The sequence below is a fragment of the Grus americana genome, chromosome 4 (genome assembly GCF_028858705.1).
Source record: "Grus americana isolate bGruAme1 chromosome 4, bGruAme1.mat, whole genome shotgun sequence".
In the NCBI taxonomy this organism is placed as follows: Eukaryota; Metazoa; Chordata; class Aves; order Gruiformes; family Gruidae; genus Grus; species Grus americana.
This window is the reverse complement of record NC_072855.1, coordinates 2,551,763-2,566,359: the sequence shown is the minus strand read 5'-3', so window position 1 is coordinate 2,566,359 and position 14,597 is coordinate 2,551,763. Positions and strand designations below refer to the sequence as shown.

Below are 14,597 nucleotides of genomic sequence, written 5' to 3'. Positions count from 1 at the left end.
TAAGCACTGTTTAACAATAAAGTCGAAGGATTAGATTTTATTTGGAAGGATTGGGTTTTGATGGGTTTGAACAGCCAGAAGAGGGCAGCATTTAGTTGTGAATTTGAAGTCCAGAGATGACAAATTTAAGAAGGAGAAGAAATTATATAAAAGAAGGTGCATGCACATCCAGATAATTCATGCTGAAGAAAAACACCGTTCTGTACTCATATCACATTCTGCCTTCAGAATTCCTTAAATGTGGGCTCTCGTGATTTGGTTCCCTGAAATAATCACATAAACCTGAATTCTCCGAGTGACTGTCCGTTGAGATGTCACTCCTGGTTTGTGAAAGGAATATGCAAGCAAACAAATTACTTTGAGCAGCAGTATTTGGCATCATTGGGCCATTTTGCTGTCTGTTACAGGGCTCATTCCCTTCTGCTTCCTCTGATTTCAAGTCATATCCCTGTGGAATTTATTGTATGCTCCTAGCTAGCTTTATTTTGAGTTTTTTTTTCTTGAAGAACATTTAAAATGAGGTATTTTGACAGTCAGGGACAGAGTAATTTTTTTAAACTTGGATAGCAATAGTGATAGATTTTTCTTCCTACATTTTTCTGTCTTCCTTGACCCATTGAACTATTAGGTGTAAAATACAAATTAATTTGACAAAACACATCAGTCGTGATGTTCATTTTGATTCTGTTTAGCTAACAGGCAGGTTCTTGTTACATGAAGTAAGCGTTGTAGTTGGCTTACTCAATCCTTACCAATTTTACACTGAGAATTAGAGCTTGCATTGATTGCACTTGACATGACAGGGATGAGAGGTGTTCTGGTCCTCTTGGGTAGCCTCGTTCCTTAGGGGTTTTTTCAGTTAAAAAAAGACCACTTTTTCTCTTCTTTTCATGTCAGGACACCTTATACACGATTCACCTTATCCTGTTGGACTAGGAACGTGTTAGGATGTTGACTGATCACTAGTGTCACAGCAGAAACACCTCCTTGGTGGTTCTTCATGCATGATCTCTGCAGTAATTATGTTGATCGTATTCATGTTGGTCTGCATGGGAATAAGCCCGTATAGCATACTATAAAAGTAGGGAGTATCTGGCTAATTTGCTCATTTTTAACATCGTGTTGATGAAGATAGTATCTTAGTGGTCATAGTGATGGTTGGAAGACTGGGGAAAACTAAAATTAAGATACAGTCTAAAATAAAGGCTTCAAAACAAGGTCTTGTCTTCAACCTTTGCCATTAAAAATTATTTCTGCAGTAACTCGTTTTATTTACCTCGTCAAATTTTTCTGGTTTTCTCTCCTCAAGTTTCTAAGTAATCAGACCACATGCATTGAATATTGTGAGGACAGATTTTTTCTTTTTCTCTCTTTTTTCTTTTTCTCTCTCTCTTTTTTCTTTTTCTCTCTCTCTTTTTTCTTTTTCTCTCTCTCTTTTTTCTTTTTCTCTCTCTCTTTTTTCTTTTTCTCTCTCTCTTTTTTCTTTTTCTCTCTCTCTTTTTTCTTTTTCTCTCTCTCTTTTTTCTTTCTCTCTCTCTCTTTTTTCTTTCTCTCTCTCTCTTTTTTCTTTCTCTCTCTCTCTTTTTTCTTTCTCTCTCTCTCTTTTTTCTTTCTCTCTCTCTCTTTTTTCTTTCTCTCCCCTTCTTTCTCTCCCCTTCTCTTCTTTCTTTTTTTGGTGTAGGATGCAAACAGATGTCACCGAGATGTGCGCTGACATTCTCTGGAGGTTTAGCGGATTAGGTAGATCTGAGAGTGCATTAATTCTCCTTATCCTTTTATCCTCCACTTGACCAGGTTGAGGCTTATTCAGTCCAAACTGTCCAGGTAATGCCCCCAGTTTTGGAAGGTTTCAGGATAACAGTCTGGCCGTCTGCGTGCACGTGCATTTCTTGTTGCTTCTCAGGACGAGCTTTTGGATTGTGTTGATGTTCAGGTTGAGCGAGCACTCGGGTAGAGCAGTCTCACAGTGTTTTTCCTACGGTCTGTGCACTGCAATGACTAGTTAGCGCTTCCTATCCTCAAAATTGGTCTCTGTGGCCTCTGTAGAAGTTTCCTGCTCTGCAGCAGTTTTGTCTCTGGGTGGACAAATGCCTTTCTTAACCCTCTGCTGCCTCCTGTCAACAATTTGTAGCAGCAAAGGAGCCGAGTGGGAGTTGCAGCCCTTCCATCACTACACGTTCATCTCCAGGAGTGAGAAGGCAAGGGTTGTGCTTTCCGAAGGGTCACCTCCCTTGCCTATGGGATGTGTCTCAAACAAGAATAGAAACTTCCCAGGCAGATTGTCTCAAAATGTGGTTACTGTGGTTTAAGTAACCATTCTTTTTAATTTCTAAAGGAGTTTTAACTTTATGATTTTTTTAAAACTCAGCATGAAATATTCATGTAAAGGCTATACTCGTGTAATGATCTCTTCTCCCCACAGGACAAAAATTAAAACTCTTCTATTTACCCCATCAAAAATTCAGTTCTGATGACACACATGAAAGAGGCTGGGTGTTTTCATAGCATATGTGTTCTATTTGACTAGTATATTAAATAAATCCTGTGCATTGTAAGTTTTAGGCTTGGCTTAACTCATAAGTCAGGAAGGAGAGGATTCTTTGCAGTTCAGAATCATTCATTTTTTCCAATACTTGGTCTTCAGTTAAAGATGGGCAAGAAGCTTAGAAAGCAAAACATTCCAGGCCTTCTATTAATCTAGAAAAATATGTTTCTTGGCTTCACATAACTCACAACTTGCTGGATAAAGAGTTGCAAATTGCTGTCCAATTTTGCTGAAGTCTCCTGTTAAAAATTGGAACCATGCATGCTTGTCTCAGCAGTGATGCTGTGCTAGGTTAAATTCTTTGAAAATTGAGCAAATGATGATTAAAAATAAACTTCAAAAATTATGATTTATCAAAGTATTAGCTCTAAGGAACTGGGTCCTGTGTCTTTTATTTATTAGCACTCTTGAACAAAAGTTTCTGCAGGAGCAGAGGTTAGGATCTGTTGTTTCACCCAACAATTCTGCAGTTAAATTTGGTTAAAAAATTAATGAGGCGGTTTTTCTTTGCCCTAGCAGGTTTTTCTATGTACTAGTTTGGGTTTATGGACTTTTGTTTTTTCAGTGGCTGAGTCCGTGGCACAACAGTTGTATTTTATATTAAAGAATCTTCGAGTATTTGAGGGCTCTGTGTATCTTTCCAGCAGATTGACTTTTCTGTCTTAATTGCTGAAATTGCATACAACTGCCTCTGGGACGTTAGCCCCCAAGGTGATCCTGTTCACAAAGTTTAAGTGGTAGGATTTGGACTGACTATTCCTGCTTTTGTTCCTTTGATTGCTCGGTGGATTATATGTTTCTTAGGTTGAGGGATTTTTTTTCATGCTGCCTAAAGGAAGAAATTACCTGAGAAACCGAGTAAAAAATGAAGCAGAACTTATAAATGTTATGCTAATAGAAAAAGATGGAATAATCTCACATTATATTAAAAGAGAAAAACAACCACAAATCCTTAAGCTATGATGAGTGAAAAATATTTTTAAAAACGTGGATATCTACCCTCTAGGAATATAATTGCGATGGAAAAAAAAAAAAAGATAAGTCTCTGTTCTCAGTGATACTGGTTTGGGGCAAAACTGCAAATAATTCACATATAAACAGCTAAAAACTGAACTTGTTACACAGTGAAAAATTCCACTGGTAAAGCAGCTCAAGCCACCGCCATTTAATTACACGTGATTGCCGAATATCTAATAACCCCTTCAACACAATGCCCTGAAACTTTCCTTCTTCGTGAACTGTTTAGATGATAGCATAGAGCCATTGCATCCTTCCTTTCCCTTTTTGTCATACCATGGCAGCTGGGGTGAAGACTAAATCTTACATCTTACAAAAAGAAGGTAATGCTGCGCTTTTGTAAACTGTCCCGTCTCACTCAGGATTTGACTTTTGGCGGTGGGTGGAATTAAAGTGCTTTCGGATCTTTCAGGAAGAAACGTGCTCTGTAAGTTGAGTCATTAATTATACTGAGAAACTTTTCTAAAATGAGCTTTCCTTAATCCTAGCTTGCGACCGATGGTCTGTTCTTCCTCGTCCGGGTCTCCATCACGATGTCAACAGGTTTGGACATTCTGCCGTGCTCTACAACAGGTAAAGCTGCAAACGATCTGGGGGCCGTTTGTGTTTTTCGTACCTCAGTGAACTTGTACACCTGTGTATATCAGTGCACGTGTGTGTTGATACGTGTAGATCAGTAACACTGAGACCAGAGGGTTGAGGATCTATTGGGAACTTCTCCAAGTTCTCAGATCTTCGTTCTTGTAATGTCTTGAATGTCCATCTCTTCCTGTCAGCCCTTCTTCACTGGACTAAACTGTCTCAGCTCACTCAGTTCTTATTTCTATTCCTTTTTCTTATTTAAATATATATTTCTATTTCTTTTTTATTTCATAATTTAATTTCTTTCATATTTCTATTTCTTATTTAGCTGTACTAACAACTTTTATCTTCATATCGTACTTTCCCTCATGGTTTCTGAATTTGTCCATGTTTCAGTTTACATAGAACTGTGTGGCTGCTCTTTACCATTCACGTGATGTATAGTATTTAAGTGAAATCATAGGTGAGTTTTCTGCTGTTAAGCATGATATTGGTGTAATAATATCCATGCTCCCAGGTGAACATCTGTTATTATATTTCAGTCTGCGGAACCGAGTTTGAGAAGTGATATTTCTTAGGAGTCTTTCGTTCTGGTTCTTTTATCCTTTGAGGATACTTTCTGTAAATCAGTAACATTATTTAAAGCTCAGTTTAAGCCAGGCAAATAACTGTCACTGCCTTGAAAAGGAAGGTGTGCTTTCTAGATACTATTTTTGTCTCTAAAATCTCACTCACTCACTATTTGTTTCAGTGTATGCTGAATTCCAGCTATGCCTTTGCTCCCACAAAGGACAATCAAGCCTCTGCTTTAATCCTTTCCGAAACTAGGATGCAAATCATATTAAAAATACTTATTATTTAACCAAAACTTTTTTCAGTTGTGTTGACTCTTCTTCACCATCTTATTAAATGTACATTTACAGACGTGGATGCACAGGGGTTTTGGGTGACTAATGCAATTTGATGTTTTGCCTGAAGCAGTTGTGATACTAAAGACGGTTTAAAAAAAAGCTTTTTTTTTTTTTTCTCCCTTAACGTATTATTTTGTTTTGGGGTTGGTTTTTTTTGTTGGGTTTTTTTTCGTTGACATAATGACTCTTTGCTCAGTTGCTACCAGCCATGAAAATAACTATGGTTTTGTCACAGTGGTGTAGCAAGATGTGACAACACTGAATTGTTTTGTCAGGGTTTCTAAATGCTGGTTTAATGGTGTGATACCGTGTCCCTGATTTTTAGCTTTCCTCCCTCTCTTGCCACTGTTCTTTACAGGAGGATCCCACTTTTCTGCAGCGTTTCATGTACAGTCACATTGACGAGGTGTCACCCAGAGTTTTGGCTAAAGGGGAAGGTCGGTCCACGACCTCATCACCCGTGCGTTAAGACTCTCTGGCTTCTCTGAAACAGTGGAACTTGACTGACCTTTTCTTTAGTACCTTCCTTAACCAAGAGCTATTTATTTGGATTTACACATGCTGGAATGTAGTAAAACACCTTGCCTCACACCTTGAATCAAATTGACTTGCAGCAGTGCATGGTCTGTAAACACAGGCGCAAATACTTATCTCTTTCCTTACGTTTTGTCTAGCACCATGTACGTATTTGGAGGCTTCAACAGCCTCCTCCTGAGTGACATACTGAAGTACACACCCGAGAGATGTGAAGCTTTTGACAACGAAACGGGCTGCTTGCGAGCAGGTCCTGGCGTCAGATGCGTGTGGGCTGCCACCCCTCCTCGCTGCGTCCCCTGGGAAATGGCCACAGTAGAGCAGCAGCAGAAGGTCTTTGAAGACTGCCTTCCCAAGCCAGGTATGGGTCACATTCTTTCCATTTCCCTTTCCAAAAGGTGTGTAGGGTCTTTTTCTTTTCCAAATTCTGTCTTGTATTAATTGTGTGCCATTATCAAATCAAGTTTAAGATAGGGGACTGTAGTTGTGCTTCCACACATGCTCTGGAAGACCTTCCTCTGACAAGTGGCTGCAGCGACATGGAGATGTTTCTATCTCTCACTCCCCCTGAACCTTCTTGCTCATTAGATTTTCTTTTTTTTTTTCCCCTACTGTACTGCTTGTACTTACTTTCCTATCCTAAACAGATATCATCAGGAATCAGGCCTGGACCATTGCTCTGTAGATGTTTGCTCCAAGAACTGACCTTGCAAGAACCAGCAATTCGCTGATGAGTGCCACGGGGTATGGGAGGGGGATCTGGGACCTATGGTGTTATCCTGTGCTCTTCAAAAGAGACAGCAGGAATAGTGTTTTAAGAAAAGTTATTTTTCCTTCTGTGGTATTATATGGCTAGGGGCATACAAAAAGAACGTTTGTTTTAAGGTCTGATTCCTGTGTTCTCCCTTATGATAATTTTTAAACAACTTTTCAGTGCTTTATCCTGATGCATTTGTTGCTCTGAATTGAATTATACGAACCTTGATTCTGTAGTAGATGGCAGCCTTTAATTATTTAAAAGAAATTGATGTAAAGGGACATTGCTTTGATGGGCTCTCAATATACAATAAATTTTCACAAAACACAGGCGATAAGCAATTGGAAAGATGAAGTGGAAAGTTCAAGCTTTGCATGAAAATGCTCCACGTAATTGAAGGCTAGGCGTGCAGCAGAACGGGCCTGCGGTGGGAGATGCTCACCGTCCTTGTGAAATGTCCTCTGGCATCATTTGCGTGGGCATTGACTGAACGTGCATGCCCGGTCTTAGTTCATGCTCTTCCATGTCTTGGTGCATTTTCTGGTGGTGTGTTTTACAGATCCTTTGGCACTAAAAGTGATTGATGCTGCAAATGAATGCAATTTTCTATCAGTTCAATCACATGAAAGTATCTGATTTACTAAGTAGTCGATAATGGAAAAATCTACAGGCACCACTGTTTGGTTATATCTTTTGCTATATATAATCAAGTTCTTAGAGCTCTGTCAGGAAATGCCTGTTTTTGGTCATGCAGGTTTTTTTCTTTAATAGTTGTAGACAATGAAAAATGTGATCAGATTACAGACTGCTATAGCTGTACTGCAAATACAAACAACTGTCAATGGTGCACTGACCAGTGTATCTCAATGCATAACAACTGCACAGAGGAACAGGTAAAGTCTCTCTCTTTCATACTTCTGTAGTTTAAATTTAGCTTTTGAAATATCAAATGTCCAGATGCCTTCATCTGTCAATATTATGACCCCTGTTGTTTCGTTATTTCCAGTGCGTGTCTAGCTCTAAACTCATAACATGCTTCATTTTTTTTTATTTTTTTTTTTTTTTTTCCCCAAGTTGGTCCAAGGGGTTTTCATGGGAATCTCCACATAAGTTAGGAGGAGGATGGCTGAGGGCAGGGGAAGAGGTGGTGGGATTCTTCAGTAAGGCACAGAGCTGTTTGGGTTTGCTATCCTTAGAGTCTTCCCTAGAGAAAGAAACCTAACCCTTTTGTAAAAGCTCTGGTAAGGAAGATGTCAGGTGGTGGCTTGGGGGAATACCTTGAATACGCAGTATTTAGACATATAAGTTGCTTTGGAGGTCTGAACTGTGAAGTTTAGTGTGGTAGTCATTATGGCTGCTATAAACCGACATTTCTTGGCTGGGAAAAAGCCTCATCTATGCCATTTATTTTAGGTTCCTATTACTCTGTATGACAATTGTCCTAAGGATAACCCTGCCTACTACTGTAACAAAAGGACAAGTTGTAAAAGCTGTGCCATGGATCAAAACTGTCAGTGGGAACCTAGGAATCAGGAGTGCATTGCTTTACCAGGTAGGTATTGGTTGTGTTTGTGTACGAAAAAACCACAAATTCACCCAGGCCAAAAGTTGCTTCTTTTTTTTCTTTTCTTTTACTTGGTTGTCTGTGATCTTTTAGTGCTGATCTGGAGTAAATAATGTTGTTTAATCATACTCGCTTCGGTATGACACCTTATTTCTAGTAAATTCAGAAAGTCTGATGGAATATTTTTCAGTCCCAATGGTCTGAAGAGGAGTATGATCATTTGTATAATTATTAGGCTGTATTTCATCTCTCTGTTTTCATTTGATAAAAGCAGTGCTGTTGATATAATAAGCTTCTGCAAGATATTAGATTTAATAATGCATGCTATTTAATTTTAGAAACTAGAATTGTGCAAAAGCGTAATGGCACATACTGGACGAATTAGGCAAATAACACCTAAAGTGTATAAGGAAAATTCTCTTATTAGAGTGATTCCAGTGGGAGCTCATAGGAGGTGATTATTGGTCCCCCTGTAGTAACATGGGTGTTTTGCCAGTGACTGGGAGAGGAAATAGAGCATCTTCAGTGACTGACATTTGCAGCTAATAAAATATAGAGGAAGGGAAAAAACCAACACAGACAGAAGCTTTAAATGGGCATGGAAAGCCTTCCCCTAGTCACTCCGGTAGGTCTGGACGTCTCCAGGTCTGGCGTTTGCTAGTCTGGAAGAGTGAAAAAATGAAGAGACTTCAGAGAAGAGCCATGACAGTGAGAAAAACATCTTTAATGAGACAGATAAAGAGCTTGGTCTGCTTAATTTGTTGTGGATATGATCATATTTGTAAAAAGCCCATCTGAAAAATTGACACTCGAGAGCCTTTCAGTCTGTTAGATAAATCCAAACCAAGACTTTGGAGCCAGACATCAGCTCCACAGAAATTCACACTGAAATGTCCATCAGCTTTTTGGGTTGGAAGGGACCTCACAGCCCATCCAGTCCCACCCCCCTGCCGTGGGCAGGGACACCCTCCACTAGCCCAGGTTGCCCAAAGCCCCATCCAACCTGGCCTTGAACCCTGCCAGGGAGCCAGGGGCAGCCACAGCTTCTCTGGGCAACCTGGGCCAGGGCCTCAGCACCCTCACAGGGAAGGATTTCTGCCTCACATCTCATCTCCATCTGCCCTCCTGCAGCTTCAGGCCATTCCCCTTGGCCTGTCCCTCCCTGCCCTTGTCACCAGCCCCTCTCCAGCTTTCCTGGAGCCCCTGCAGGGACTGGAAGGGGCTCTAAGGTCTCCCCGCAGCCTTCTCTTCTCCAGGCTGAACACCCCCAACTCTCTCAGCCTGTCTCCATAGCAGAGGTGCTCCAGCCCTCGCATCATCTCCGTGATCTCCTCTGGACTCGCTCCAACAGCTCCATGTCCTTCTTGTGCTGGGGCCCCCAGAGCTGGACGCAGTACTGCAGGGGGGTCTCACCAGAGCAGAGCAGAGGGGCAGAATCCCCTCCCTCGACCTGCTGGTCACGCTGCTGGACACGCAGCCCAGGACACGGTTGGCTTTCTGGGCTGCAAATGCACATTGCCGGCTCATGTTGAGCTTCTCATCCCCCAACACCCCCAAGGCCTTCTCCTCAGGGCTGCTCTCAATCCATTCTCTGCCCAGCCTGTAGTTGTGCTTGGGATTGCCCTGACCCACGTGCAGGACCTTGCACTTGGCCTTGTTGAACTTCATGCAGTTCACATGGTCCCACCTCTCCAGCCTGTCAGGGTCCCTCTGGATGGCATCCCTTCCCTCCAGCGTGTTGACCCACCACACAGCTTGGTGTCATCGGCAAACTTGCTGAGGGTGCACTCGATCCCGCTGTCCATGTCACTGACAAAGATGTTAAACAGCGCCGGTCCCAGTACCAACCCCTGAGGAACGCCACTCCTCGCTGGTCTCCACTTGGACATCGAGCTGTGGACCATGACTCTTTTGAGTGCAACTGTCCAGCCGATTCCTGTCCACCGAGTGGTCCATCTGTCAATTCCATGTGTCTCCAATATACAGAGAGGGCAAATACTAATTCGCTTTCCTTTACTCTTTCTTCTGCGATGATTTCACTATTTGACATTGTAATAAGTGCTTTGACTACCTACTGCAGATATCTAGATGGTAATGTCGCTCTTCTGCTCCACCAAACAGCTTTCCTTTTCCTCCAGTGTTGCTATACATAACTACATCTGAGCATGCCGATAAGGCGTGCTGGTTTTGGATGGGGCTGAGCTCTTTCAGTACTTTTAACGTTGGGAAGGTCATTTGCATCTCTGGTTTTACTTTCTTTCCCCCTCTTCCCCAGAAAATATCTGTGGAACAAACTGGCATTTGGTTGGCAACTCCTGCTTGAAAATTACAAATGCAAAGGAGAACTATGATCATGCCAAACTGTCCTGCAGATCCAGCGGTGCTTTGCTGGCTTCCCTCACGACCCAGAAAAAGGTAGAATTTGTTCTAAAGGAGCTGCAGAAGATGCAGTCTTCGGTGAGTGCTTCTCTTTTATGTCCCCTGAGTAATTAAGGTCTGACTGTGGAAAAGTCCCTGCTGTGGTATTGTATGCTGTGTACAGAATAGACATGCCTCTTAACTGAAAAGGACTGATTTTTCTTTTGAAATTCAACATACCCTATGGGTGCTTTTTGAAGTAAAATTGTAGAGAATGTAAATGGGAAAGATAAATACAAACATACACGATGCCTCAAAGGTATCGCTTTCTATAATGAAATCACACGCGCATTTCTCTTGTGGGATACATGACTGCAGCAGGAGTCCTCTCGTGACTTGTACACAGTATTTTATAAATAAAGGTCCCTTTGGGGCACCGAAGGTGTTTAATGTAAAGCATTTAAAGTTATTTATTCCGCTCAGAAAAGCAGCTGTTTAAAATGTCGGCTTCTTACTCCGCAGAGCTGCTTGGCTTATTTGGAGTTATTTATGTTTGATTTAGTGGCAGGTGCTTTTCTGTCGGAGCCAGTGAGAAGTGAATTGGAATCTGTCCCTCTTCATGCATCAATAAAATAAATATTTTATTTTTTTTTTTTCCAGTCCCTGGCAGAAATGTGGATGTATTCAGAGCAGGTTGCGTAGGTGGTGCTAAAGCCCTAACAAAGAACGGTGTTGTGCGGCTTTGCTGAAATCCTGGTTTCGGCTGCAGAGGTGCTGTGGCTTGACGGCACATCAGAGTTACTCCTCTTGGGTCCCAGAGGCCACGGTGGGCAGGGCTGGCAATCAGGAAGGGTTTTATGTAGGAAAAATGAGACTGGAGGCAGTAGTATTGCTAGAGGAGAGCGTGCTTCAATACTGCAGAGAAATATTCCCCTGTTGAAACGAGAACGTTCCCTGCTTTGATTCCCTTTGTAATTTTAAAGTGGCATTTCAGCAATTGCGGGGTTTTCGAGGGGATTCAGTTCAGCCAAGAAAAGGCAAGGTGCAATTCAGACGAGGTTGTTTGTTAAATCTTTTGTAAAGAGAGGAAGCTGAGCCTGGGATATTGTAAAAGTACGTGGTTCGAGAAGCTCCAGGTGTTTCTGGATATCCCAGCAGTTAAGTGTAGTGTAAATTCCTAAGGACACATGGCAACCCTTCTCTAGCAGTGTTTGAACCCCTACGCTGGGGAGGAAAAAAATGGTTATTTTATGGGGGTTTTTTTTTGTCTACAGTATCCTTTAAAAGGTGAGCCTTGGTTAATGTTAGTACTGAGTGCTCGTAATGTGGGAAAGTGCCTTTGTAAAAAGCCAAACCTCTATTTGGTACCTGAATTTTCGCCGTTCAATGCCACACTGCTGCTGTGCTTGGGAGGCTCTACTCTGCAGTTACTGCTTTTTTAAGTAAGCTGTGCATAGATGCTTTGTAATAATAAGAAACCGTTACGCATAGTGCTATGAAATCCTGTTGCTGTTAGAAGTTGCAGCTCTAAAGGGCGTAAAATCAGTTTGAAGTAGGTGTTGGTTATATACGGCAGGCAGGGAAGACGTATGGTCTAAAGCTTTCCTAGGACAGCTGTGCCACCAAAGCGCTTTGATGGAAAAAAGATTTTTAACAGTAAAATACCATATTGTGCCAACACAGTTAAAGTGCCTCTCCCTAAAATAAATGTGTGCCAAAAAATAATTTGCCAGTAGAAAATAGTTGTGCTATCGCTTCTTCATATTGAGAATTTTATTGCCAGCAATACTAATTTAGATTTGACCCGCTCTGTCTGTCCACCCCTCCATCTATACACGCTCTTAAACAGCAGCAGTCTTCCAGCCAGACTGTGGAGTAGGTAGATTGTATCATTGAAATTGTGCAGGGGACTGCTGGTTTTCTTCATTGCTTATGTCAAACTCTAGCTCCAGAACCTCTTTTTCCTGTGTCTAGCCATTTATAGGAGTCACAAACATATAAAGAGCAATTTGCAGTTAATTTCATAGTCAGCCAGTGTGAATGTTTGACTTGTTCTCCTCCTGGTTTAGATAACTAGAAATGCAGTTTGAAATTAAAAAAAAAAATAAAAAATTGGTGTTTCCTGAAGGATTTCTCTATCTCTGTGGCATTTAGTTCTGATAGCACTGAGAAACAAGTATTTCCCTTATTACATTTTTGCAACACCTAACCTGGCAAAGTTGTTATGAGCATGATGTGGTGATGTCTATTTTCTTTTAATACCTAAGGTAATAAAACTGGGTATTAAATCAAGCATTTTCCTTTATTTCTAGCCCAAAACTTTGACTCCGTGGGTTGGACTGAGGAAAATCAACGTGTCATATTGGTGCTGGGAAGACATGTCTCCCTTCACCAACACCCTGCTCCAGTGGCTCCCCGACGAACCCAGCGACGCTGGATTTTGTGGTTATTTAGCCGAACCTTTCCAGCAGGGACTGAAGGCAGCAACGTGTATCAATGAAGTCAATGGCAGCGTCTGCGAAAGGCCAGGTAACAATTCCTGACGTGTGAGTCTCGTGGGGGAGTGCGTGAACTAATAAGTATTTAAATTTCCTGGAGAGTAGAGAGGATCCCATTCCTTACAGTTAAAACCAGCTGCATCGTGACTTTCCCAAAGAAAAGTACTTCTGCAAAAGTGTCTTGTGTAGGTATTTCACAGCTGAATTAGAGATTTTAAAACCAGCTCTGCACTTACACTGTTAACTGTAAAATACTTGAAGTACATTATAGTTTAATTATTTTTCTCTAAATTGCATACCTGCATGTGACATTTAGGTTAATTATGGTACGGAGCAATCTCCTGTTTAAAAAAAAAATAAAAAATAAATGAAAGCTACTTTCCAATTGAACTTCCCTTTCTCCCCTCCCCTGCTCCGTAGCCAGAGGAGGATTTTATCAAAGTTTGAAATTAATTAGGCGAGACGCTTTGGAGATACGAGAACTTTGAAAAAGAAGCTATTTGCTTTTGGGAAAAGTCTCCTAGCTTTGTTGGAACTGCATATCTTTTAAAGTGGCTCGGTCTGTTAACTCTCCATTATAGCTGATTATTTCTGAATACCAATTAGTGCCTTTTTAAGTTTTAAGAAAGTTGGCTGATTACATAAAATTCCGAAGTGAGCTACACCAGTTGAAATCATTCTTTGTAGAAGTGCAGGATGCAGATCGTGAATGTGGAACCTGAACTCAAAATTCTGTATATTTTAACTTGCAGCACTTTGAACTGGTTTAACTTGGTTTTTTATGGTCTGAGAACAGTCACTTGAAACAGATGATAAAGCGTTGGCTCACACCAGAAACTCCTGGGTTAGTTCTGCTTTCAATACTCATTTTATGTGTGGAATTGATCAAATGACTTAAACCACGTCCCGGTCTGCTCACATAAAACAGGGAGTTTCTTCCCACCACTTGGGTTGGGAGAATAGCTAAGGAACACGTCAACAGACCTGCGGAGAGACAAAGACCGCATTCATTACACCATTTTAAGGTGGACAGGAAACAATTTAAAAGCATTAACGCTCACGGAGGATACGTAATAAGAAAAATGATTTTGCAGTGCTTACTGCGTTTCTCACACTCACCGTGGTATAAGGTATCTCCAGCTCCATCCAGCAACGCCACACCACAGATGAAGTCTTTCAAGTCCGTGATATCCAACTATTTTTCAGCCTGAACAGTAGACAGGGCATTTTATCTTCTGTCTTTCTATCTCTGGGCTCATTCTCCGTATGTTTCTGGAGGAAAGCTGACTCCTGTCCTCCTGTCCGCAGCTAACCACAGCGCCAAGCAGTGCCGCACGCCCTGCGCCCTGCGGACGATGTGCGGGGAGTGCACGAGCGGCAGCTCCGAATGCATGTGGTGCAGCAACATGAAGCAGTGCGTGGACTCGAACGCTTACGTGGCCTCTTTCCCCTACGGGCAGTGCATGGAGTGGTACACCATGAGTAGTTGTCCACGTGAGTAATTGCTTCTGCGTCTCAACCGGTGGGCCGGAGTCTTGTGTTTGCTGACATTTGCTAGCAAAAGTCAGCAAACTCTGCACGTGGGTCATGTGGTCCAGGGATTGTCCAAAATTTCATGTGACTAACTACTTTTATTCACATTTGGAGCCGTGTAACTAAATATTAGATTATCCGTATCATATCCCAATTAGGGTTCACACAACTGTTCTGTTCTGAAGTATTGCCTATGTATAGCCCACAGTAGGAATTTCTGCCTTATTTTAAATAAATGATTTCTTTTTTTCCCCCCTCTTAGGCAGATGTGAGCAAACTGCCAAAGATTTATGGTGCT

The 14,597-nt window shown here is 41.6% G+C and overlaps 1 protein-coding gene across 5 annotated transcripts in view; it reads left to right on the top strand.

Moving 5' to 3' along the window:
• Positions 1–14,597, top strand: part of ATRN (attractin) — a 151,901-nt gene that overhangs the window by 57,814 nt on the left and 79,490 nt on the right. For all 5 annotated transcript variants that reach the window (XM_054823242.1, XM_054823244.1, XM_054823243.1 and 2 more), the window contains 7 exons: positions 4,051–4,135; positions 5,730–5,950; positions 7,118–7,239; positions 7,760–7,898; positions 10,186–10,367; positions 12,581–12,797; positions 14,075–14,260. In XM_054823242.1, coding sequence (XP_054679217.1) covers positions 4,051–4,135; positions 5,730–5,950; positions 7,118–7,239; positions 7,760–7,898; positions 10,186–10,367; positions 12,581–12,797; positions 14,075–14,260 — 1,152 coding nt within the window. The remainder of the gene's footprint in view (positions 1–4,050; positions 4,136–5,729; positions 5,951–7,117; positions 7,240–7,759; positions 7,899–10,185; positions 10,368–12,580; positions 12,798–14,074; positions 14,261–14,597) is intronic.